The sequence below is a fragment of the Mustela nivalis genome (assembly GCF_964662115.1).
Source record: "Mustela nivalis genome assembly, chromosome: 11".
NCBI lineage: Eukaryota > Metazoa > Chordata > Mammalia > Carnivora > Mustelidae > Mustela > Mustela nivalis.
Window position 1 is genome coordinate 52,602,636 of NC_139030.1, and position 27,707 is coordinate 52,630,342.

General features: G+C 38.5%; 1 protein-coding gene across 1 annotated transcript in view; it reads left to right on the forward strand.

Moving 5' to 3' along the window:
- TTC21B (tetratricopeptide repeat domain 21B) overlaps positions 1–27,707 on the forward strand; it is an 83,703-nt gene that overhangs the window by 47,375 nt on the left and 8,621 nt on the right. The window contains exons 20-26 of the mRNA XM_082689463.1: positions 7,038–7,226; positions 8,632–8,742; positions 9,748–9,829; positions 17,418–17,568; positions 17,759–17,920; positions 19,951–20,146; positions 24,354–24,578. Of these exons, the coding sequence (XP_082545589.1) occupies positions 7,038–7,226; positions 8,632–8,742; positions 9,748–9,829; positions 17,418–17,568; positions 17,759–17,920; positions 19,951–20,146; positions 24,354–24,578 (1,116 nt within the window). The remainder of the gene's footprint in view (positions 1–7,037; positions 7,227–8,631; positions 8,743–9,747; positions 9,830–17,417; positions 17,569–17,758; positions 17,921–19,950; positions 20,147–24,353; positions 24,579–27,707) is intronic.

Here is a 27,707-nt window from a genome sequence, read left to right on the forward strand (position 1 = left end):
CAGTATGCCACATGTAAGAGGAAGACAATTTATTTTGGCTCAACTGCGACAGAAAATAAGCCAAAATAGAAATAATGATTGAATGCCAGTGGGTTGTACTGCTTAAATGTGTTATTGCTAACCAATATAATGATTAGAGCGAGTTGATATTTTTAAATCTTTTATAGCTGAGGAAGTTTGGTTTAATCATTTGCGTAAAGTCATATGACTAGGGTCATAGGCAGGATGTGAACTCATTTTTTTTCTCTTTTGTTTGTTTTTATCTTCCTTAATTTTTCTTAATATTCTGAGGTTTTCTAAGGAGAGGTTTTATACATGTTCGCTTGGATGTATTCCTAAGCACCTGGTGGTTTTTGATGATTTTTCAATTTCTAGCTTGTTGACTTTTTTTTTTTTAATAAATGACTTAAATTTTATCTGCAGCACCCTGCAGCTACCAAGGTCATCATGGTAATTTTCTCTTATTTTTCATTCCCCGTTAATGTACTATGTTAAATTGATTGATTTTCAAATGTTAAACCACCCTTATATTTCTTAAATGTCACTTTGTTATGAATTTTAATGTTCAAAATTTATATGTCTATGTTCCTGAGGGTGTTTGGATCTCTAAGATTATTGTTGCTTCTTTAATATTTGGAACAATTCAGAGTTAAAACCATTTGGACCTTAACGCTTCACTGATGGAAGGTTTTGATTAGTGGATTCAACATCTTTACAATTCAGACTGATCATTTTTAAACTTCTTACATTAGTTTGAATGGCTGTATTTTTAAATTTGTTCATTATATCTTCTTGTTTTTGAATGTCTGCAAGTGCTGTAAAAATGTCATCTTTTATGGCCTGATATTGGTGATTTTATTTTATTTTCCTTCTACTATTAATGATCAATTATGCCGGGAGTTTCATATCTTAATATTTTCAAAGAACCATCTTTTGCTTTTCTGGCTTCATTAAATGTTTTCTGTTTATCTCATTAATTACTTTCTTCTACTTTTTTTGGATTCGGTTTGCTGCTCTTTGCCTAGCTTTGCCTAGCTTTGAAAAAGTATGTTAGGTAATAGATTAGTTAGCCTTAGTTCTGTTCCTTCTCATTTAAGTTGATAATTTTTCTCTAAGTATTGCTTTGACTACCTCCCACAAATTTATTATTACTCAGTTCATAATATTCCTCCTTTTCACTTTGATTGCTTCTTTAACAAATGGGTTATTTCCAGGCATTTCTGATTTTCTTGTTATCTTTTTTGGGGAGGGGTACCCTTAATCCATTTCACTATTTTGTTCATCCCTCTACCCCCTCCCTTCTGGCAACCACCATTTCTCTGTATTTGAGTCCTTGTTATCTTTTGGATGTTGATTTCTAATTGAATTCTACTGTGGTCAAAGACCTACTTTGAACAGTTCAGTCCTTTGATATTTGTTAAAGCTTGCTCTCTGTCCTATATTTTATAATCAGTTTTGGTATAGGTAACTTGTGGATTTAAAATAATGTGTTTCTGTCATTACTGAGTGCTTAGTTCAGTATGTGTCAGTTAAGTCAGGTTTGTTAGTTGATTTTTCCTACATCTTCTCAGAACTTAAGTAGAACATAGAGTACTTCACTAGCAATCCTGTATGCTTTCTAGAATACCATAGTACTTGCCATCTTTTGACCTAATTTTCATGTACCCAGAAGAGTTCTGCATTCTCCAGATAATTTACCAAATGTTTTGACTTTGAGTTTTATTTTTTTTAAGGATTTTAGTCATTTATTTGAGAGAGAGAGAGACAAAGTGATAGAGGGAACACAAGCAAGGGGAGTGAGAGAGGGAGAAGCAGGCTTCCTCCTGAGCAGGAGTCCCGATTTGGGGTTCAGTCCCAGGACTCTGGGATCATGACCTGAGCCAAAGGTAGATGCTTACCAACTGACTTTGAGCTTTAGCTAACAGTGTATGTGTGTATGTGTGTGTAAAACAACATTTCAATAATTTGTCCAATATGTCCAATTCTTTTTATTCCAGTTGTGAATGATTTGAGATTGGGTCATTAGATTTTTGTGATACCCATCCAAGTTTATGATTTCATTGCAACATGTCATCTTTAAAGTGTTAATATCTTATCCTTAGTTGTTGGTATGTTTTATCCCTATTTTCTGATCACATGGTAAGAAAATGATACCTAACCCTGGGATAGCTACCATTAGCTACAAAAAAAAGTGTAATATCAGTAAATTTAGATGTTTAAAATATTTTAGAAGTGAATTTGGCCTATTTTACCTTTTGGTGACTATTACTAGTCCCAGCTGCCCTGTTTATGTGAGTCCTTATATTATATGAGTGTTGTATCCTAACATGCAACACTAAGAAGAGAATAAACAGTATACATGGTTAGACTATCTCAATGAACCAAATTTAATTAATTTTAAGCATATATGTTATAGCACGGAGGTTATCCTCTTTGAATAAATTTAAAGAGCCATAAAATTCTTCTCAGTTGTTAACATTCTCTGTATTCTGATCTCCAAAAAGATAAATCTTGAGTTAACAGTTCAAAAGCAACTTCAAGTTTATTTATTTAGGAACCATTTATTGAGCTCAATGCCCACATTATAAGACTTTAGGAGTTCCATCAGAGTATTTTGCATTGTTGCTTAACATTTTAGGCAGTGGCAGAACTGCTACATTAAAGAAGCCCCAAGTCTTATTAATTCTACTTTCTAAAAACTTCAGATTTCTGAAATAACTCCACATTTTTCTGTCTTTCGTCTCTGTCACCTTTTGCCCTGTCCCACATATCTTTTGCCCACACCCCTCCATTAGCCTCCTAACGGATCCCTATCTTTTCCAATCTTGTTTCATTCCGGTTAGTTTTCCTCAACACTAGCATGATTGGTCTGAAAGACAGACCTGATCTTGTTACTCCATTGCTTATAGACATGTAGTAGTAACTGCTCTGTAGAAAAAAATTGCCCTCTAGAATAAAAAAAAAAATTATTTAACAAACTTAGCTGATGTAAATTTTCTCTGTCTTTCTAACCAATTTTTCCTTCTAATTCTTTGGTCAAGCAATAGTATCCCTTACATTCTTTTCTTCACCTATAATTCCTAATGCCTGTACTCCAGTTCCATCTCCTTTATTTCTCCCAAACTCACGTGGGTGTAACTACCAGTAATTCTTTAAATCTCACTTCACCTCCAAGACTAGGTTAGGTCTCGTATTGTGTACTATCGTAGGAACTGATATTTCCTAGCCATAAAACTCCTCATAATTGGCTGAAATTATTTTATTATCTACCTTTCTGCTAAAATTAGAATTTCAGTGAATGTAGTTATAAGCCCATGTTTTGTGACCCTAGCAAATGCTTGCCTCATTAGTTTTCTGTGCCATGTAACAAATTACCACAAATTTTAGTCAATGGAAACAAAACACACATTTATTTTTTCCACAGTTTCTGTGGGTCCATATTCTGGACATGTTTTATCTGGGTCCTCTACAACGTGTCAGGATAGTCAAGGTGTGACCAGGGCTGGGTTCTCATCTAGAGACTTGTCTAGGGGAGGATCTACTTCCAAACTTACACAGGTTATTAGCAGAATTCATTTGCTCAAGGCTGTAAGACTTAGGGCTCCAGCTTCTTGTTTGCTTCTTGTTGCAGATCCTAGAGGTTCTCACACTCTAGAGGTTCATCATCTCCTTGCCTGGTAGGCCAGCTGATATGCCTACTTAGTTCTTCAAACCAGTAAGGGGGAAAGGCTGTAGAATGAATCTGCTAACAAGACATAGTCTTACGTGATGTAATCATGAGAGTGACGTTCTATCATATTTGCCATATCCTGTTGGTTACAAGCAAGTTCTAGTTCCCCACCTCACACACAGGGTGATTATACAAGGGAGTGAAGACCAAGAGGTGAGGGTCATGGGAGTCATCTTAAAATCTGTCTGTCATGTTAGGTGTTTGAAATTTTAGTTGAATGACTCAAAAGAAACCATACATTATTTTAATTTTTTAATTGCAGGAAAAATTACAAGGAAAAAAATCACTTTTTGGCATATTAAATTAACCATCTTTCCTGTGAAAGTAAAATCTAAATAAATCAGATATAAACAACCCATGTGCCATAAAACACTAACAATTTACTGACTTTCTAACTTTATGTAGTTTTAAATAATATGAACGGATTATTTTTGCTTCTTTCATTTAACATTCATTTGTGTGGATTTTTCCATTATGTCTATATAAGTCCATTTACTCTTTGTTAAGTGATTGCATAAATGCATTAGTGGATGCTTATCTATAGCTCAAAGTTAAATTTTATTGTGAAAGCCTGAAACATAGGATTTCTCTGTTACTTACAATTTAACATATAGCAGTAATGTGATACTCTGATTTTTTTTTTTTTTTTTTAAGATTTTATTTATGAGGTTCGGGGATGGCTTAGTTGGTTAAGCATCTGCCTTTGGCTCAGGTTATGATCTCAGGGTCCTAGGATTGAGTCCTGTGTTAGGCTTCCTACTCAGTAGGGAGTCTGCTTCTCCCTCCCCATACCCGCTCATTTTCCGTCTCTCTCTCTCTCACACACACACACAAAAATAAAAATGCTTTTTAAAAATTTTATTTATTTATTTTACACAGAGAGAGAGCACACAAGTAGACAGAATAGTAGGTAGGCAGAGGGAGAATCATGCTTCCTGCTAACCAGAGAGCCTGATGCAGTGCTCCATCCACATCCTGGAATCCCAGGACCCTGGGATCATGACTGGAGCTGAAGGCAGAAGCTTAACCAACTGAGCCACCCAGGCGCCCTGATATTCCAACTTAATTTGTATATTTTATTTCAATGTGATCTTCAGTAAGATATATATGTATACAATAAAGCTATTGAGGTAGAAAGGAAAAATTAAGTCTATAGAGTAAGATATTTATACTTCATTCCACCCAAGGATTTTAGGGAATTCATAAAATAAGCGGAGAGAAAAGTAAATGCATTGACAATCAAGGTTAACATAGTTATCATAACAGATAATTAAATTAAATTTAGTTCTTGTCTTTCTGGAATCCAAGGAAAAAAATAGGGAATGAAATCAATTCTTTGAGAGAATTTTATTCTGTATGAAAATGTTTTGTAATGATCATTGAATATACTTAGAATAATTGAGCATATTTTATGAAATGCCTTTAATTATAAATGCAGACAACTTTTTCTCAAAAAATCTGCCCTGATTATTTACCTTTAAGAAAATGCAAAGCATAGGGGCACCTAGGTGGCTCAGTCAAGCGTCTCCCTTTAGCTCAGGTCCTGGTCTCGGGTCCTGGGATTGAGTCCCACGTCTGGGCTCCCTGCTCAGTGGAAGCCTGCTTCTCCCTCTGCTACTCCCCCAATGCATGCTCTCTTTATCTCTCCCTCTCAAATAAATAAACTCTCTTAAAAAAAATGCAAAGCATCACAAAATCTAACTTATAAAAATGTTTCTCTAGGAAGTTAAGCTAATGAGATCTTACCTGACTTTTTAGAGATTTAGTTGATGAAGATAAAAATTAGACTATCCAGAGAATGAACTGTGTATCTTTTAGACCTAGGGTGATCATAGAGGTTATCATTCAAGTCAAAATACTTTTGAAAGGGAAAAAGGCAGAATTAATAATTAAGCTGGCACAACAAGTATAAAAGTTACTATAAGACAGAAAGATAATGATCACTGTATTTAGACCAGTTATTGCAGAGTTTTTTGTCTATGAGTGTGTGTGTGTGTGTACCTGTGTGCAAAACCATACACACCAATATTTTCATATATAAAAAACCATGAAATACACAAATGTACACATATCTTCTGTACTTAAAAAACACACATTAATATAACAAAAATAAAAATTTCAGGAAACAGTATTAACCTTTACTACTATATACAGCATTATTTTCTAATCTTTCCTCTTTTGTTTCCAAAAGAATGCTTATTATGATGCCTTAATTTTATGACCCATGGTTCTAAAGAATACTCAGCTTTAGACCATCTTCATCATATACCAGTTGTCAACCAACATTTTGACAGGAGTCCCCAGAAGGGCTCCCTGTTGTAGCAGAATGTGTGGCAGATGGTGGGCATTTACTCTTTGTTAAATGAATGCATGAATGCATTAGTAGATGCTTATCTATAGCTCAAAGTTAAATTTTGTTGTGAAGGCCTAAAACATGGGATTTCTCTGTCACTTACAAAAGGAAGGTCTCAGTGTTTCAGAAATCAAATCTGTAGGTGATGAGGCTGATAACTTCCCATTCAGCAGCCTACAGTACATTCTTACCTTGAGACCCCTGCCTTCTTTCTGGGTATCTATGTATAGCATGGGACCTCATATATACCACCAACTGATTAGTCATTTTCCTGTCATTAGGCATTTGAGTTGCTATTGATTTTCTGATTTGTTGCTATTGTTTTTTTTTTCTTTTTACAAAAAAGAACAGAGATTGTTTTTTCCTTATAACATATAACAGTGGTTCCTTTTTTTTTTTTTTTTTTCAAAGTAATATCCATAATACCTAAGAGTAGAACAACAAAGTTCAGTAGTCTGGTTAGTTTTATCAAGTTAGCATGTTTTGCTAGGGTAAAGATTGGACTCATTCGTATGTCATCAACAATATATGGATGTACTTACTCTCTGAAACCTGCCAATATTTGATTTAGTAATTTTTAGATACTAGCTTATTAATTTAATAAACACTTTACATTTCCACTTATTACATCTAGATTCTTTTTCAGATATTTGTTTCATGGTTGCATTTCCTCCTTCGTGAGCTTTCTGTATATAATCCTTATAACAGTGGGAAAAGACTCAGTAATTTTCTTATACTTCATTTGAAAAGAGATGTGCACGCTGGCTCATTTGCAAACAAACGCATGTTTAAGACCTCAATTAAGACATTTTCTTTGGATCAGGCTTTGTTAGAGTGAGGGCCAGTAATGCTTAAATAGATCTGTGCAATTATGCTGCATGTGGGTTATTGGGAATTGTTTAATTTATTTTCTCTTTCTTTTTTAAATTCCTTTTTATCCTTATTTTTTTCTAGGCTCGAGAATTACAAGCTAGGGTACTAAAACGTGTTCAGATGGAACAGCCAGACGCAGCTCCCGCACAGAAACACTTAGCGGCTGAAATTTGTGCAGGGATTGCAAAACATTCTGTTGCTCAGCGAGACTATGAAAAAGCAATTAAGTTTTATAGAGAGGCTCTTGTTCATTGTGAAACAGATAATAAGGTCAGTACCTTTATAAAATTGTCACCACCTTTTATTCCAGATGTCATCTGTTACATTGTTGCCCCAAATGTAAAATTCTCACCAGCTTATTTGTAAAAAAAGAAATGTAATAAAAACACAAGCTAAATAAACATCTGTTTGTAGAAATTCTTTGAAATCCTTATATGATGCCTTAAATTAATGATGTTAAGAGTTTTAAAATTATTATAGGAAAATTGTTTTAATTAAAATAAAATAAATCTGTAAGCTCTGTTTTAATAATCACTTTAAAACAATGTCTCAATGTTGAATATCTGAATCTAGGTGATTCGCTTCAGTTTACCAAAGTGCAGTTGTATACCTCTGTATTTCAATTGCTGTTTGGTGCTAGATGTGCAAAAAAAGTGACTAGATTGAATCTCCTACCTCAAGTGGCTCAGCATGAGAATAAATGTAAGGATAATGTTGGTACAGAAAACTTCTTTACATCTCTGGTTGTGTAAATTAAAATCCTGTTCTCTCAGATCTTGATAGATGATTAATTTAAAAAACTTATATATGGCTAAATACTTCTTTTTTCCCTTTTTCTTTCAATTTAAATTCCAGTTAACATACAGGGTAATATTAGTTACAGGTGTACAATATAGTGAGTCAACACTTCCATACATCACCCAGGGCTCATCACAGCAAGTGTCTTCCTTAATCCCCATCACGTGTGTGACACCCCCCCCACCTCCCCTCTGGTAACCAGCAGTGTGTCCTCTGTGGTTAAGAGTCTTTCTTGGTTTGCCTCTATCTCTTCTTTTTTTCCCCTTTGCTTGTTTTGTTTCTTTAAATTACACATATGAGTGAAAGTGTATGGTATTTGTCTTTCTCTGACTGACTTATTATTTCATGACGTGGAACAAAAGACAGCCATATGTTAGAATTTAAGGTTTTAAATTGAATATTTTGATATGAATACAGCTCAGATGTAAGGCAAAAGTAACCTTTAAAGCATAACCAAACAGGTACCTTGTTCAGTGGTGGCTGAGGGAAAGCTGTGAAATCTGAAGCATACCTTAGAAATCATCTGCTCCAGGCCTTTTATTTTTCAAATGAAAAAACAGGTTTAGAGAGATAACAGGGACTTTGGCCCACCATGGAGAAGCCTTGGACTAGAATCTAATCTCTGATTTAAGACCGGTGTTTTTTTCATAATGCTTTATGTCTCTACCTTTCGAGTAGGTTGCTACCGGTTTTCCCCTGTTGCCAGTATATACGAGAAAGTAGAACTGAATATGCCCATAGTTTTCCTGCCTCCTCAGACTTGGCATTTTTATTGCCATCACTTTGGGTCAACTAAGGCATAATCTGTGTCCAGACATTTTCCTCACTCACATTTTATTCCAAACAGTTTCTGACTGACCTTGTGCTTTCTCTGTAGATAATGTTGGAGCTGGCACGATTATACCTGATACAGGATGACCCTGAGGCCTGCCTACGGCACTGTGCTCTCCTCCTCCAGAGTGACCAGGACAATGAGGCCGCCACCATGGTTAGTCCCTGAGACTTCAGTGCCATAAAGGCAGCTGTGTTTTATATTTCATGGGGAGGTTTCAAATTTTTTCTCATAAAACTAATACTAGAGAGACCTAGCTTGCGTTGGCTTTTGGAAGAAATGATATTTTTAACATCAGTGGTACATTTTACCAGTAAAGACCAGAGTTGTTTTGTCTTAATAAGAATGGAAACCTGGATGAGGCCTTTACTTGCCCTTGCAGGCCTCATTAATTTTTCTCGATGCCAAAGAGGACACTTGGTCAGGAGTTCCTGTGATAAAGCTGTAGTTGGCTAAAGACTGTTTTAAGTACTTGCCCAGACCCACTGGACCCATTTTAAAGCTTTTGTGGGACTTTTGGAGTTACAGAAGAAAGCTCTGTATACCTGTATATCATTCTAAGATGGTGTGTTTCGGAGTTTCGCTTTGCTTTCCCATTTTTCCTGGGTTGAGGTGTTCGTTAGCTTTCAGACAGCTACATAGATGATGGTGCTAGAGGTTCATTGAAAGTTATAATTATAACTGAAAAGAAGTATAAAAAGTATCCCTTTTAAAACACACAATAAAAGCTCAGTAGATCTTGCTTATTTTAAATTCCTTTGAAATATTGAGGGTTTAAGAGTGTTTGGGGTTGTTTTTTTTTTTAATCTTCCCGTCATTTTAGCCAAGTCCAGGGAGGCATCTTCTCAATAATAACACATAGAGTGTGCAATTCCCTTCAAATTTCTGTTTTTAAAATAACCACTTGAAACATATTTTCTGCTAAAAATAAAGCTTTGCAAACAGAGCGATCTGTTTCACATCCTTAATTATCTTCTGTTAGGCTGATATCCGTGCTAATTTGCTTAAGGTATACTTGAATTTTAAATAGCTCCTTTTTATAATCTTTGCCCTCCTCATGTGTTTCATATGTGTTTGCATAGCCCTAACTCTGTTTGGTAGGAAAGATGTGCTTTCTAAAACATATGGCAATATTTTTAGAACCAACTTTTACCTTTATAGATGATGGCAGATCTCATGTTCAGAAAACAGGACTATGAACAAGCAGTGTTTCATTTACAGCAGCTTTTAGAACGCAAACCAGGTAAATATCCATTGATGATGTTTTTTCTAATGCAATCACTTCTTTCTCCTCTTTTTGGCTTTTATGGAAGCCTGGAAGCCTCAGTGGAGCCCGGCTGTCTGCTTGGTCCACACTTCCCCTTGAGCAGCTGGGATAGGTATGAGGAAAATGTTACCCCGTGGACTGGCTTTGCTTTAAATGATGACCACAGGCCTCCGTGGGCCCTCAGATGCGGCCGGGCCATCCTGCTATATTTCTGTAATGATTCACTCACTCACCTACTTTTCACACTTTCTCTTCCCTCCTCAAACCTCCAGTCCACTCTGCCCGTTCCTTGTTCTCAGCTAAAAATGTTACCTCCTGTTTGAGTAGGAGAATAGGAGCAACTGGAAGAGAATGTCTCCATCCACCTGTCACCAAGTGTGCCTGCTCCCAGCGGTCCTCTTCCGCAGGTCTGCCGTCCCACAGGCAGCCAGACGTGTGTCTCTCTCCTGCTCCCCACGCGTGTCCCCCTCCGCACACAAACATGCTGTGGTAGCCCCTTGCTAAATGTATTAATAAGTAAAAACTAATTCTTAACTCTCCTTCCATCGACTGCTCCATTCTTCCATTTCCTTTTCTAGCAAATTGCCTCGCAGCAGTGCTGAAGCCGTTTCCAGCCGGGCTGTGTCCCCTCTGCGCGGCTCCCACCGGGAGGGAAGCTGCTTCTGCGGGGGCGGCCCGCCGCTTCTGCGCTGCCGGGTCCTGCCTTCATTTCTCAGCTCTCCGCCTGCTCGGCCTGCCCTCCCTCATGAAGGACTTTCTCCACTTGCCTGCTGGCCTGCTAGGCTTCCCTGGGTTTTCTTCTTTCCGCTGCCCACCCCTTTGTTTGATCCATTTCCTCTTTATGACCTGTAAATCTCAGAATATTCTAGACCTTGGCTCTTGAACTTTCTCTTTTTTTATACATTCAGCCCGCTGGGTGACTTCATCCAGGCCCGTGGCTTCACAGCCCATGTGTGTGCTGGGTGTCTCGCAGATGTGTGTCTCCCGTCCTGCCTCACACACACCACCGTCTGTGCACATTCCCATTCCACGGTCCTGGGATCTCCGGCTTCATGTGTCGGTGGAGAATGGTTGATCTTTCCCTTCAAATCTGCTCCTTCTCCCTACCTCACCCCAGTCAATAGCATCACCATTTACCCACTTAGTCAGGCCCTAATTCTTACAGTGACCCCTGGCTCATCTTACAGTGACCCCTGGCTCATCTTTCTCATCTTTCTCATCCCGCCTACCAGCTGATCCTACCTTCAAGGTCTCTCTGGAACCCCGTCACCTTTTACCCCTTGTGCTACTGCCACCTGGGCTCAGCCATCGTCATCCTCTGTCACGTCAATTATGACTGCTCCATTGTCATAGCACACCTTGGTTTCTGTTCCTTTCCACTAGACAGTTGAGAAATGCTTTCAGCTGAAAGGAGCGGGGACTCCCCGCCTCGAAATTCCAATGGCCTAAGTAATTATGGCTTTTTATTTCTCGCTTATGTAAAATAAATTTAAAAGTAGGTTATGCAGGGAGTGGCATGGAGGGTCCACAGTGTCATCAGGACACCTGAGTCCTCTGCCTTTTTCGTCAGTCGTCACCAACCTAACTTCCATTACCTCGCAGTCCAGGATGACTGCACCTCTAGCCTCAGTGTTCCAGGGTCTGGATGGGGAAGGGAGGCTGGGGCAGAGGTGGGCTGAAAGGCATACCTCCCTTGTGAGCCATCTTTTTTTTTTTTTTTCCCTTTAAAAAACTCCTTTCTAGAAGCACCTCCATGGTTCCCAAAGATGGTAGGAAATGTCATCTTTTAGCTGAACACAGTACCACAGTGGATAAAATCAGAATTCTGATAGGAGGAAAGGGATGGTAGATATTAGGTAGGCAACAGTCCAAGCAGGTTAGTGCCCTGCTCTTCCGCCTTCCTGGGTTGTGCTTCTCCCAGACAGCCTGGTGGCAGCAAATTCCTTCTCTCAGGACATGGTGCCAGCCATGCCGCTTCCTGGGAGCGCCCTTCCACGGCCGTCCTGGATCAGCAACGCTTCTTACTGCTCTCTCCATCTTTCTATCTTGCGTTTTGTTTTTGTATCTCACCCTTGCAAAACAAAACAAAACAAAACAAAACAAAAATTACAAATCCTAGAACATACATGTCAAGTGGCCAGAGAGTTGTCTTCATTGCTGTGCATCCAGGTTTTAAAACAGTATCTGGCTGGCTCGGGGCTCAGTGAATTTTGACTAGAAAGAAGAGTGGAAGGAGCAGAGGAAAGGGGAAACAGGAAAGGAGGGTACAAACAGTAATATGTGTTACTTCTGTTTCTACCAAGGAGAGTTTGAAGTCTCAGAGGAGGCCTAAAGCTGTCATTCGGTTCTTGTAAACCCTGATGCCTTCTTGGCAGGGTGATGTGGGCAGTCAGAGCTGCCTGGTCTGGGCAGCGTGGACAACAGGGCAGCTGTCTCTCAAGTAGGGCAACTCAAAGAACCAGATGTCCTCTCCCTGTTGTAGGTACTAATGCTTCTAAAAAGTTTGCATTTGAGAACAACACTTTCTGCTTATAAATAAAGTACCCCTGGCCAGGGTCAAGGCGAAAGCAAAAAAGTACTATCTATCTTTGTCATCATATCAGCATTTTTCTTTGTATTGTTTTTATTATATTTTTAAGTGTTCTCCTACCTCTGGATTGCCTCAGGCCATGTGGTTGTTTCTTGGCCTCGTTGGTCCCAGCTTCTGCTGTGTGTTAATTACGTCAACACCTTACCTCTTCTACTCTGTAGCAGTCCAAAATCCAGGCCCATCCTACTGGCTCGCTTGCCCAAAGTGGATTCTTGCTTTCCTTAAGCCTAAGTTATTTTTCTTGTGCCATTTCTCCCCTGGGTTCCAGACTCAGTTGTATCCTTTCCTGCTTCTCTGAACCACCTCTTAAAGAGCTATACATACTATTTTCATTCTGTCTCAAGCTGTTCACATATTGTAGCACTTCCCTCTGAGAATAATCCAACCTGATTTCTTTAAAAAACACACCTCTGCCCTTGCAAATATTTTTAAGGTATTGATGACACTGGAGTGTTCACATAGGAGATTTGAAGACGCCCTCACCTCACCTGCCATGTGTGTTTTGTCTCAGCTGGTAACTCAGCATCAGCATTCTTTTCAAATAAATAGTAGTTACATTGGTTTAGTCGATTGCCAACTTTGGACTGTTTATGAGCAAATACAAAAGAAATTATTTATAAATTTAGTATAAGGATCTTGTACTCCAGAAATAATCAGTTATCAAATGACATACACCCACACCTCCAAATCTTTGGGTGTTTCTTTTTCCTTTTGCCAATAGTATACTTTGCCTTCTTTCTTCTTCTCCTTCTCTGTCTTTCCCAACACATAATCCAAAACCTACTTACCCTTTGCCAAAAACCTGTATCTTGCTGCCACCACCTTTCTCATAAGATGCCTCATGTGATGCTGAGTAGGGTGACCGTCCACTGGCATCTGCCCAAGACTGGAGGATTTCCTGGACAATGTGGGACTTTTTTTTTTAAGATTTTATTTATTTATTTGACGGACAGAGATCACAAGTAGGTAGAGAAGCAGGCAGAGAGAGGAAGGAAAGCAAGCTCTCTGTTGAGCAGGGAGCCTGATGTGGGCTCGAGCCCAGGACCCTGGGATCATGACCTGAGCCAAAGGCAGAGGCTTTAACCCACTGAGCCACCCAGGCACCAACAATGTGGGACTTTTAATACTAAAATAAAGACTCAACAAACTGGGATGAGTTAATCGCCCCAGTTCTGGAAACCTTATGCATACATTTATTTGCCTTCTCCATGAGACTGCAAACTCCCTGCATTGGCGATCATGTCGTGTTCATCTTACATCCCTGCCTGACATGTAGATGGTGCAGAAGAAATGTTTACTGGTTGAATGGATCAATAAATGACTCAAATACCTACTCATTTAAAAACACAAAATGTTGAGAAAATTGTTATTGTCTCTCATATTTTATGTATTCTATGCTTTATTCCCAGTAGGATTCCATTCACAGATGTGTTTTGTCAGACTTACATATCTATACTTTGTGCATGAATTATAGGACATCCTTGGCATCACATGTTATACCTTAAGTTAATGCTGTATTTTAGCTTACCTTAGAAATGTATTATTGGGGCACTTGGGTGGCTCAGTGGGTTAAGCCTCTGCCTTTGACTCAGGTCATGATCTCAGGGTCCTGGGATCCAGCCCCGCATCCTGCTCTCTGCTCAGCGGGGGGCCTGCTTCCCTTCTCTCTGCCTGCCTCTCTGCCTACCTGTGATCTCTCTCTCTCTGTGTCAAATGAATAAATAAAATCTTAAAAAAAAAAGAAAGAAAGAAAGAAATGTGATGTCTAGTTTAACTTAACCAGCTAGTAGCGAATCCTTCTTATAGAAAGAATGACTCTTCTCTTAACAGGTGACACTTCTTCTCTCAAAATCTCATCCCTCCCCTGCTGAACAAGTCGCATCAGTTCTGTGTGCTGAAGAGCCTGCATCACACATAGCCTGCCCTGTCCTGGCCGCCGGCTTTCACTGGGGCCGTTCTCCCCTCTCCCCATTCACCTTCCGGCCTCTTGGCTCTGGCTCTGGCTGCTCCATAACTTCCCGGACTCTCCTATCACTTTCATAAATCAGAAGCTATTCCTTGCTTTAAAAATTTAAGACGGCTCTCCAGGTTGAGTCTAAAATCATGGCATTATTTTGATAATCAGATGGCCCTAAATTATTGGTCCATTTGTATTTCTCAGCCCTCTTCGTCCAGTTTAATATCTAGGACTTAGCACTCTCCGGGCTCCACTGCTCTGTCTCTGCACACACCATCTGCCTCTTGGAATGTCTTTGTCTGGCAAGATCCTCCTCTTAGCTTTCAGGCTGCCCACAAGTCTGATTCTGTGCAAAACCTCCTGCCTCCTCTAGGCAAAGTGACGAATTCCGTGTGCTGTAATTCCTTAGCACTTATTCATGCCACATCACATCACACTGCAATTATTTTGAAATCTTCTCACTGTCCATCAATAAGTATGGGCTACGTTTTTTTAGAATGTAATCCATTTCAGTTTTCAATGGATTCCTTAAGTACAGAAGTTTGCCTTCTGTCAAATTTTGTGGTTAACCAAGAGACAAGTTAATGTAATTTAATCTATCAGTGGTAATTATAATTTAAACTAATAATACATTTCAGTAATATTAGAAAGTGATAGGGCCCCCCAAGGCCTCTGTGGGTTGACTTTAAATAATATTAGCAATGTCATGCATTGCACATATTAGCTATAGCATACAAAAAAAACTTCAGCCAGAAATTTTAACCTTTACATATCTGTCTAATCTAATATAGTTTCTAGTTCTTTGAGTTTATTATAGGTAGATATCCCTGGTTCCTATCAAAACTTTTGGAGTTGTAAATATTCCTAATGACCATTGTATTTTTAAAGCTCTTTCATGAGTTTATTTTATCTGGTCTCAGTGATATTTTGAGGGTCAAGATTATAATCCTGTTTTAAGAAAATAAGTAATTCTTGACTCCGAGAATTTTAATAATTTGCTTGAATTTGCACAGCTAAAAGACAAGACCAATATTTGAATCCTCTTTTTCTGAAGCTACAGTCTTACCATGTTTCTGCTTTTTAGTGATGCCAAAAGGCAGGAAGAACAAAATCTTGAGACCCAAGATTATAGATCAAGGAAGGCAAATGATGATGGGGTCATTATAACCTGGATTATCTTGACCTCGTACAATTCAGTAGGTAATTATAAAGCCTACAGAGGTTCTTTTTTTTAAATATTTTTTATTGTATAACATAACATAAAACACTTAACATAAAATTTACATTTTAGCCATTTTTTAAGTGTTCAGTTCAAGGACATTAAATACATTTAGATTATTTTGTAACCTCCACCATTATTTATCTTCAGAACTTCATCATCCCGAACTAAAATTCAGTCCCCATTAAACAGTAACTCCCCATGCTCCCCTCTCCCCATCCCCTGGCAACCACCATTCTACCTTTTTGTGAATTTGACTACTAGACATACTTTATGTAGAATGGAACCATATGATACTTGTCCTTTTGTGTCTGGCTTATTTCACTTAGTATAATGTTTTCAAGGTTCATCCGTGTTGTGGCATGTGTCAGAATTCCCTTCCTTTTTAAGGCTAAATAATACTCCATTGTGTGCGTATATACACCACATTTTTATTTATCCATTCATCTGATGATGAACATTGGAGTTGTTTCAACTTTCTGGCCGTTGTGAGTGATGGTGCCACAAACACTGGTACACAAATATTTGCTTGATTCCCCGCTTTTGGTTCTTTTGCCTATATACCCAGAAGTGGGTTGCTGGATCATAATGATATTTTCTCTTAGGATATAAAATCAAAGATAAATTGCTTAAAAAGCTTTTGTTTTGGTATTTTAATTCTAACCCTATAAACAAGATCAACATAGCTTATATAATGAGGATTTTTGCAAGTCTACTACCATGAGTCCTGTGGTAACTGAAACTTGGGAGCCCAAATTACCTGCAAAGGACAACTAATGTGAGCCATCAATATAATAAACTTATGCAGCCATTTAAGTATGTTTTTAAAGACCATTTATTGGCATTTGGGAAATGTTTACTGTACCAGTGTTAGGCCAAAATTAAAACCCCAGGTGTGACTACAACTTTGTACATATATAAACAAAGAAATAAGTTTTTAAATATCAATAGGATGGTTTTCACTCATAAATATATGAAGGAACTGTACCAAAATATGGTAATCTTTAGCTGGTACGAATAGGAGTGATTGTTTTTCCCCTTCTTTATACTTTTCTTTTTCTGTCTTTTTCCCAAATTTTCTCAAGTGTCTGCATTATTTTTACAATCTATTACATTTTTCTCAAAACTTAGTATTTCAATTGTGCAAAAGAACTAAACAGAATTGGGAGAAGTCTTTCTAGGAACCTGCCAGGAAATTATACATCAAAGAACTAAATTAATTTTTTTTTTAGAAGAAGATAAAATAGGATTAAAGTACTCAGACTGATTTATTACAGTTATATTATTGTAAGCTAGCATCTAGTACATTAGTCACATATGCATATTAAGGAAAGTTTGAAGTAAACTTTCCAATTGCCCACCCCAAACATTATAATGAAAAGGTACTGTTCTCATCCTCTTCCTAGCTGTAGTGAATAAGGAAGTCACAGATAGACTCACCTGTGCAATCTCATCAATCCTCCTGAATTTTACAGGTGGAGTTTAGATGACCAATGCAGAGACTGTTTCTAGGTTTTGTTCCCAGGAACAGTTGATAATTAAATTACAACAAATGTACATGTTTATAGATTGGCTTGTATTTTATAGATAAGCTTCTCTCATTGTCCAAACTAACCAAACCCTTATCTAATTGCTCATATAGTCTCTTTAGGGATTTATAACCCTCAAGGCATTCCTTTTGATTGTATTTAAATTCTCCTTCATTTGACATAAACTATCCTTTAATGAAGTAGGATTATAACTGTCAAAACAAGAAATATAAAATACTGTCTATATCTGAAATATTCTTTGTTTCTAGATAATTATATGACATTATCTCGTTTAATTGATTTCTTGAGAAGATGTGGAAAACTTGAGGATGTTCCAAGATTTTTCTTAATGGCTGAAAAACGTAACTCCAGAGCAAAATTGGAGCCAGGATTTCAATACTGTAAAGGACTCTATCTTTGGTAAATCTATTGGTGAATAAATCCTACATAATAGTTTGTTTTTTCTCATTGTGAATGAAGTAGAATAAGCTTTCCTTTGTCTTAAGGTAGATCTACATTTTAAAATATATTAATTTTATTTCCCAAAGAGATTATAAATGACTCAACAGTTAAAATAAGTGATTTTTTTTTTTTTTAAACTCCTAACAAGGTATACTGGAGAACCAAATGATGCTCTTCGACATTTTAATAAAGCTCGGAAAGACAGTGACTGGGGCCAAAATGCCCTCTATAACATGATAGAAATCTGTCTGAATCCAGATAATGAAACTATTGGAGGCGAAGTATTTGAAAATCTGGATGCAGACCTGGGGTGAGTTACCGTTTGACAAATTATCCCTTTTCTGAAAACATTTATTCGGGACAGACAAGGATACCTTGTAAAAGAGGGCTCAATTCTAGGACAGCGCTAATGAAAGGTCAGATGAAAAAATCATAACTAGAACAGCTGTTCTCTGAAACAAGCAGGACATGCTTTTAGGAGGTTTCCTAAATCAGAATGAGCATGTTACAAAGATGCTCCCCTAGTTACTCTGTTGAGAACAGGATGAATTGTAGAATGTGATTACGTTAGCAAAGCTGTCCTCAAAATAGTAGTAACCCCTTTGCAAATGGTAGTTCTGTGCCATACCCTGTGCTTCATACTTGGTATGCATTGTCTTATTTTCTCCCTGCAACAATGTTATGAACTACGCTCAGAGTTAACCTGTCTAATATAGTAGTACAGGGCGGGGCAACACGTGGACTGAGTTCTCTGTGGCCGCAAACCCCCTCCTGGAGCCCCTGTAGTGCACTGTGAGTAATTGCTGTCACTGCTGTCATCCCATGTTTGTTGCTGTTCTCAGAATTGGGCAAAGCATGTTAGGGAGTGTGTAAAGATGTAAATGTATGAGGTGTGTAAGGAAGTTTCTGCCTTCAGGAGCATCTGATTTACGTGGGAGGCCAGACAGTATCTGAAACCAGTCTCTGACAAAACAGAAATGGGTGAAATGGATATTAAGTGTTATAAGAATTCATAGAAACCCAAGCAGTGCAAAGCAGTCGAGGGATGGTGAACAGGGGACTGAGAAAAAATTAGAACCAGACAGCTGAGAGGTTTTAATGACAGATTTGAAGCCGTGGATTATAGAGACCATTTGTTTACGTTTGTGTTAGAAAGGCTAAGGTACTGTACTGTTGTGCAACTGCAGACTATCTTCCTGGAAATCTCTAGCAAATAGTTGAAAATACAAAACAAGAACAAAACAAGAGGGAGGTCATAGCTGCAGATACAGGTCTGGGAGACAGATGCTCAGAGTAGGTCGTTGGAACCCAGTGAGTGGCCCCTTTGCAAATAGAATGCAGGGACAGAAGTTTGAGAACTGAAGTTTGGGCAGGCTGACATTTAAGGGGATTGAAGGGGAAGGGAGGCCAGAAACGGGCAATCATTGTAGTAGGAAGAGACCCAACACTATGTAATGTTACAGAAGGCAAAGGAGGGGAACTCTGAAGCAGGTAGCTAAAGATGCGAAATGTTCTAGAGAAGATAAAGGCTAAAGCCTGAGGAAAAGACCAATGGCTTTAGTGATTGGGCTTTGAGAATATAGTTTCCTTTTATTAATTGGTTTAAAAAAAATTGGTATTACATATTCGAATTTTTATTGTTCTTGAAATTTACAACCTTTTAATAGGTATGTAGTTTCTTTCTTTTTTTTTTTTTTTTAAGATGCTATTTATTTGAGAGAACACAAGCACGAGCAGGGTGGGGGAAGGGGCAGAGGGAGAAGCGGGCTCCCTGCTGTGTGAGGAGTGGAGGATTTCAGTGGAATCAAGACCTGAGCTGAAGGCAGATGCCTAACCTAACCACCTGAGCCACCCAGGCACCCCAGATATGAAGCTGCTTTTCTGAGAGTCGAATAGGGAGCTAAAAATACTGCAGTGCTTGGCACATAGTAGGTGCTTCAGCAAGCTCAGTCACTTTTTACTCCCTCCTTTCTTTCCTTCCATTTTCTGAGTATATCTACCACTTGATAATTATATGATTCCACTCATCCTAAATTCTTATTTCATATTAGCAGAAATGAACACACTTACCCATGTAGATACTGTCCAGTTTTTTTCTTCAGTCTAAAGTGGATAAATGTTTAATAGTGCTTTATTAAAGGTATACTCATTTTATTTAAATGTAGTGCATTATAACTTTGGTTCACTTTGTATCAGAAGAGAATGAGTGACATTCTGCAAAAGGATTACTTCAAATTAGCGACAGAAAAGAAACCAGTGTGCCCTAGGGCTCATTCTAATCTCAGGGAATTTTATTTCATGAGTAATAGACATAAGAGATTTATTTTTAATTGTACACAGTAATTCAACTGAGAAGCAAGAGTCTGTGCAGTTAGCAGTGAGAACAGCAGAAAAACTCCTAAAAGAACTAAAACCCCAGACCATTCAGGGTCACGTCCAGCTTCGCATCATGGAAAACTATTGCCTGGTCGCTACCAAACAGAAGTCTAACGTTGAGCAAGCCTTGAATACCTTCACCGAAATAGCAACATCTGAGGTCAGTAGATTTCGTTTTTCAGCTTTATATTCTCTTTCCTTGACAGTATAGAAATATGTATTTCGGTTAGCTATGTATTCTCTGAAGAATGACCGAATTCCAAGTAAAAATTGCCTCTATAGCTTGGCATAATTCCACATAATGTACCTTCATTTCTAGAAGATACTATGTTGTTGCTGTTTTGACATGTTGTTGATATGTTTTCTCTATTAGAATGGTAAATTGTAGAGAAAGGCAATTCTTCAAATGGGCATAAGTTAATTCTCAAAGGAATGGCCTTATTGTCTGGAGAATTTCTGTGTTGTTTCACTTAAGTGACTAAGTGAAAATAAACACCTGGGTGCCTTGATAGCTCACCTTTTCACTTCGCCAAACTTGAAATGTTTCCAGCTCTAAGGCTACATGGGATCAGTACTGACAGCTTATAATTCAGGCATGGGAATAATAGTGGTGTTTTTTAGCAACACTGAAATAACCCCCTGCAGTTATAATAGTAATAACAATAATAACAATTAGAGGAAAGGCTTTCTTCTCTTTCCAGCTCACTCAGATCCACCTTCTCACTCTCTGGGCACTCTGTGTTTCCTTTCCTCACAAGATGCTGTATTTCTTTTTTTTTTTTTTTTTTAAGATTTATTTATTTATTTATTTGAGAGAGAGACAGTGAGAGAGAACATGAGAGGCGAGAAGGTCAGAGGGAGAAGCAGACTCCCCATGGAGCTGGGAGCCCGATGCGGGACTCGATCCCGGGACTCCGGGACTGTGACCTGAGCCGAAGGCAGTTGCTCAACCAACTGAGCCACCCAGGCGCCCAAGATGCTGTATTTCTTCAAGTGCTTGGTATTAAGGAAGGGACTCTGGATGCCCACTCCGTGTGCAGTGGGGGATAACTAGTTCTAAGCGTACTCTCTGGATTTCGTGTTCTTCCACTCATCAGTGTTGTACGCCCCTGAAAACTCATAATGTGTGTCTCTCAGAGGGTTTGCAGAACTTTGCTGTGTTTCCTCGTGGTTCAGTGTTCACGGCAGTAACAGTAAGCTACTGAAAACTCCCTGCAGAGCCCCTTCCTGCTGCCTCCTAGGACCCGGGAGAGCTCTGGGGGACCTGTAGCTCCTGTTTCCGTTTGGAAACACGTATCCTGGATGGCGTTTTATGACCACTGTAAGCCACCTTGGAACTAAACAGTAGGGTTGCTCCTGCAGCAGCGACATCCTAGAGCAGGGCTTTCTGTTGCCCTGAAGTAATGCTCTCGGGGGGTGGCCACAGGGATGACGGTGGCTGACAGACTGAGACCCGAAGTAGGAGAGAGAGTTTAAGTGCAAGGTTTGAGAGAATACCAAAAGCCCTGAGTAACACTGAGGCTGTTTCCTAGAAATACCATTTTTTTGTGTTGGTGAGACTGCATTATTTTTACCATTCGTACATACGTGATTAGTAATACGCTATCCTCAAGTCTGTCTGCTGACCGCACCAGCCAAAGACTGATGCATGAACTGAAGTTTCAGAAACAGTGAGTTTTATCTTGCATTTTTTCCCTTTTAACTCATAAGCTAAATGTATTAAATATAATGAATATTCATTAAGCAGCCCGTGGATGCTAAGGACAGTGGGAATTGCGAAGATAAACCAAGACAGTCTCTTCCGTCAAGTTTATCACAGTCCAGGGAAAATGAAGCAAAGCATACTGACTGCATACAAACCCAAATCCATTACATTCTGTTCTAGAGCTGCAGGCCAAAGTTCTGTAGGAAAATAAAATAATGAAAATTATTTTCATCAAGCTCTAATATTAGGAGAGTGGGGAAGGCCTTTTTGTGGACAAGTTTTTTGATTTAAGAAGAACTATGATAAATTGCATTTTCACAGGCAGAGGCAGAGAAGATACATTCTGGAGGCAGGGGGAAAATATGAGCAAAGCCAAGGAGGCAGGGAAGCATCCTGTATATTCACGACACTATGTGGTGTTCAGACTGAAAAGAGTTACATGACAGGAAGTCAGGGGAGGAAGCAGTACAAGATTAGTTAAACCCGTGCAAAGGGTTTCCACCTGCTTTCATCCCATCACCTTGAACCATTGTTGTATAACAGGCGTTGTATAACATGGCCTTATTGTCCTCAGTGGTCTAAACTCGTTGCAGCTCAGAGTGACTGAGAAAGGCAGAAAAAAGCCAGCTGAACACCTTAGGATGTCTGCACCAAAAAAATATGTGGGTCTCATGCAGGGCTTGGAACTCAGGTTTATACTTTTGAAACTATTCTTGAGTTCATTTACTAGTGATCAAGCTGTGAGGAACTAATTAATTCTAATCTAACTCAATGTGTGTGATTTAAAATCAGAGAGCTTATTTTAAAATGTATAGTGTGAGATATTTTTAGCATGTCACTAGATCTGGACATTTTTACAGGCCCCCTCTTGGCTTGGAATGTCCTGGGACCTGGTCAACAAATTCAGAGCAGGTCTCTACTTTCTTTCCTTTCTACAAGAGGAGGCAAGGGTCGGCGGTGCCCAATCATTGATGATCTATCCCTCATGTCTCCAAAACCTACTACCAGTTGGCTGGATTTGGCACTCAAACTTTTTTGCCATTCCTGATTACGTATTGGAAGTTTGTTGGTAGACATAGAATTACAACCAAAGAAGTTTTATGCTCTGAAAAATTATTTTCTTCAAGCTCTAAGGAATTGTCCTCCTCAATTCCAGGGCTATTTCTCACTTCCAGCCACGGTCAGTGTTGGACAATGAACCAATCACTCTGTTCTCCTTTTGCAGTGTTTCTTACTGGTTACCAGACTTGCTATCTTACAGTGCACCTTTACTATAGTCTCGGTATTATAATTTCTGTATCACAGTTTTTCATCCTTTATTTGTATCTTAACCTGAAATCTTTCTCTTTATAAAAACATCATAATCCCTCTGCTGAAATGTAAAAAGCCACCCTCGCTTTGTCAGGGTTATACACATATCGCTCAAGTAAGTTGGTTTCCTGGATAGATCACCAGTAGCTTCCACTTTATACCAATTCTTATTAGTTTGTTGGTTTCACAGAGTGACATTTTCTGACATTGAACTCTCTCTAAAAGAACATTGTGTTTTACAGACACTATCAAGAAGCTGCAGACTCGGGGCGCCTGGGTGGCTCAGTGGGTTAAGCCGCTGCCTTCGGCTCAGGTCATGATCTCAGGGTCCTGGGATCGAGTCCCGTATCAGGCTCTCTGCTCAGTGGGGAGCCTGCTTCCTCCTCTCTCTATCTCTCTGCCTACTTGTGATCTCTTTCTGTCAAATAAATAAATAAAATCTTTAAAAAAAAATTAAAAAAAAAAAATAAAGAAGCTGCAGACTCTAGGTCTAAAAGAGTATTTTAAGGCATGAGTTTATTTCTCACACTATACATACTATACATTTCAAAGTGATTAATTAATTGTATGCCTTGTTTATAACATTCCATTGGTCAGACTTTACTGGGTGAAAAGGCTTTTGAATAATACAAGAATAAAGGGAAAAGGAGCAGTAGAAGTCAGTATTGATAAGAAGTCAGCATAGATAAGTAAGCAGAAGTTCATGTAGGTCAGGAATGTCATTAGTAGGTATATCAATGTCATTCTTGTTTTAAAGTAAAAGAACTAGGGAGCCAAAATGCTGAATCTGAAACGCAAATGTTCAGTTAGGATTATATTGAAATAGAATTTTGGTTTTTTTGTTTCTATATAAAACCATTAAAAAGCTAGTCAGTCCCATTAAAGATCAAGTCGCCCTAATTGTCTGTATCGTGTGGTTATGGCATCTATGTATTTATTGGATTATCTTGGCCACGTGGTCAGTTTGAGGTTACTTGGTGGATTAACGTATGACCATACCACAGTTATCTATGCGGAGCCAGATACGGAGTCCACAGACCAACGTTCATACTGCAGAGCCCTTGCTACTTGCTGTGTTTCCTTTTAAACATAGGACATCTTTGGGGCGCCCAGGTGGCTCAGTTGGTTAAGCTGCCTTCAGCTCTGGTCATGATTCCAGGGTCCTGGGATCGAGCCCCACATCAGGCTCCCTGCTCAGCAGAGAGACTGCTTCTCTCTCTCCCCATCTCCCTGACGCTCTGCTTACTTGTGCTCTCTCTCTAACTCTCTGTCAAATAAATAAAATATTAAAAAAAAAAAATAGGACATCTTTGTTTGTGGATCGGGGGTCTGAAGTTTTGTGTTCTTACAGAAGGATCATATTCCAGCACTTCTGGGAATGGCAACAGCTTATATGATCTTGAAACAGACTCCACGAGCCAGAAACCAGCTGAAGCGGATTGCGAAAATGAACTGGAATCCTATTGATGCTGAGGACTTTGAGAAGAGTTGGCTGCTGCTTGCTGATATTTATATTCAATCAGCAAAATACGACATGGCAGAAGAGCTGCTCAAACGGTGCCTGCGTCATAATAGGGTAGGTGACTGCAGAGGGAAAAATAACTGTTGACCTTTGATGTAATGGGTCATTAAAGGGGGGACCAAGTGATGGTCCATTTTTAAGAGTTCTTGTGTGTTTTTTGAAAATTGAATGTTTATTCTTACCATAATCAGGAAATAAACATTAAAAGAAGAAAGAAGCCATTTGCTCTTGAAAATAGAGAGAGAGAGAGATTTATGCCTTTTCAAGTTTCAGCTGTGGTATGCCCCACTTACGGAAAGTGTTTATGGAATGTCAAGCATTTGCCTGTGATTATCCAACTCATCCCAGATCTAATGAAAATTGCAGAAGAACGTTAATTGCGGACGTCTGTCCCTCCTATTAAGAAATACTCTAGATGAATTTCCTGCAGCTGCATGTTGTTTTCACATTATTAGAATCCACTATGCATAATATATTTTGTGGGTAAAAGTCTTTTTGGCATTTAATTTGTTTATTAAAAAGTCCTTATCTTTAGGTATGAAATTGAAAATCTTCAAGTCTGTAGAAATCCAAGGCCTTTTAGTAACAGTGCATTTTGGTGTATAGTCACAAAAAAAGGTCTTAGGGCATCTTTTTTTTTTTTTAATTTTATTTATTTATTTGACAGAGAGAGAGATCAAGATATCACAAGTAGGCAGAGAGGCAAGCAGAGAGAGAGGGGGAAGCAGGCCTCCCGCTGAGCAGGGAGTAGGGCATCATTTTTTAAGTTAAGAATTTGTTAGTATTGTTGAGAAATACTTGTACTCAACTTAGAAACTTGAGGATATTTATCTTTCAGATTCATAGCAATTACTTCAAAATTTTAATCATAGTAAATCTTTTATTCTCAGCAAATTAAAGTACAAAGCATATCTTTTGTTTTTTAAAGAGTTATGATCATCTAATCCTATTAAGTTACTTTCTTAGGGATTTTTAAAACCACAAAATATCAAGCCATTTTTCAATTTATAGTTGATACATCTGATTTTAAATAAAATTGTCCTTGAAAAACAGATTCTTATGAATAGGTTTTGAAAAATCTAAACTTCATGCAAGGAAAACAAAACAAAAATAAACTGTTGGGATTACACCAAAATAAAAAGCTCATGCACAGAGAAGGAGACCATCAACAAAACAAAAAGGCAACTCATACATGGGAGAAGATATTTTCAATGATATATTTCATAAGAGGTTACTATCCAAAGGTATAAAGAAATTGTACAACTCAACACCTCAAAAATGGGCAGAGGACTTCAATAGACATTTTTCTAAGGAATACCTACAGGTGGTCAGTAGACATGATGCTCAACATTACTAACCATCAGGGAAATGCAAATCAAAACCACAATGAAAATTACTTTATACTTGTCACAATGGCTAGAATCGAAAATAACAAGTGTTGGCAAGTATGTAGAAGGAAACTCGTGCAGTGTTTGTAGGAATATGTATTGAAGCAGTAACTTTGGAAAACAGTATGGACATTCCCCCCAAAATTAAAAGCAGAAATACCATGTGATCCACTAATTCCACTAGTGGGTATTTAACCAAAGAAAATGAAAGTACTAATGCAGAAAGACATGTGCATTCCCATGTTTATTGCAGCATTATTTAAGATAGCTGAGATATAGAAGCAACCCAAATGAAGGGCACCTGGGTGACTGAGTCAGTTAACCATCAGCTCTTGATTTTGCCTAGGTCATGATCTTAGGGTGATAAGATCAAGCCCCATGTCAGGTTCCATGTTTAGCAGGGAGTTTGCTTCTCTCTAGCTCTCTAGCTCTCTCTGCCCCCCTCCCCCTCCCTCTAGACCCTATGTCCCCTCATGTTATCTCCCCAACCCTGTCTCTCTTGTGCTCTCAAATAAATAAATCTTCAGAAAAAAAGAGTGACCCAAGTGTACATTGATAGATGAATGAGTAAAGAAGATATGGCACATATATATACAATGGCATATTATTCAGCCATAAAACAGAACGAGTCCTTGCCATTTGTGACAACATGGATGAACCTAGAGGCTATTAAGCTAAGTGAAATAAGTCAGACAGAGAAAGACACCGTATGATCCCACTTATATGTGTAATCTAAACAAATGAAAAAAAAACAGACTCATAAATTCAAAGAACAAACTAATGGTTGCCAGAGGGCTCAGGAGTAGGATGGGCAAAATGGGTAAGAGAAATGGGAGATACAGGCTTCCCGTTACGGGGTGAGTAAGTCTTGGGGATGAAAGGTACAGCATTGGGAATATGTGGTACAATAGGAGCATTGTATGGTGATAGGTGGGAGCTACATTTGTGATGAGCATAACACAAGGTATGGACTTGTTAAATCCTCTGTTGTACACCTAAAATTGTGACATTGTGGGTCAACTATACTTCCATTAATAAAAAAAAAAAATGTAAGCTGCCAGACAACTGACCCTTACATGCCTACTCTAGGATTAAGCGAGATTACGTGGGCATTAAGGTTTCTGTGCAGACAGAATTTCAGTTTGCCAGAACACTGACAGCGTATATTGCACAGTTGAACACAATGGCTACTTGAGAGGCGCCAGTTTGGCTGATCAGACATGTCAATATTGGAAGCATGAGATTCAGGAACTAGAGCTTAGAAACCTTGAATTGTATAATTAAAAGATGGAGATCATCCAGATCTGGGATAGAAATGTACAAGATGATACCAGACCATCTTGTCATACCAGATGGCAAGGAAGCTATCAGAGATGATTAGAGTCACGTCAAGGACTCAGGAGCCAACTTGAAGACACTCACGCTAGCCCAAGTTGGAACATGTTAACTATCAGTAAAAATAGTAACCGCGGTGGATTGAAACACACAGAATAAGTTTAAATCCACGAGTTTACGAAGGTCCAAAAAAAAAAAAAAATCAGAAACCTAATTGTTCACCACTGAAATGTGCTGGTGAACTATTATTTCTAAAGCCAGCAACTAAAGGGAAGGCATTAAGCACTTACCCTGCCTTTTCTGTGTAAACTATACTACTGGGTAACAATACACCATAAAAGGAGACATTTCTCATGATAGATGTTTTCCAACTAATAAATGAAGAGAGAGTGGTAGACTATCACTATTTTCCATCCCTGATAAATTAGTGTATGGATATAACATCAAAATAAGAGATCCT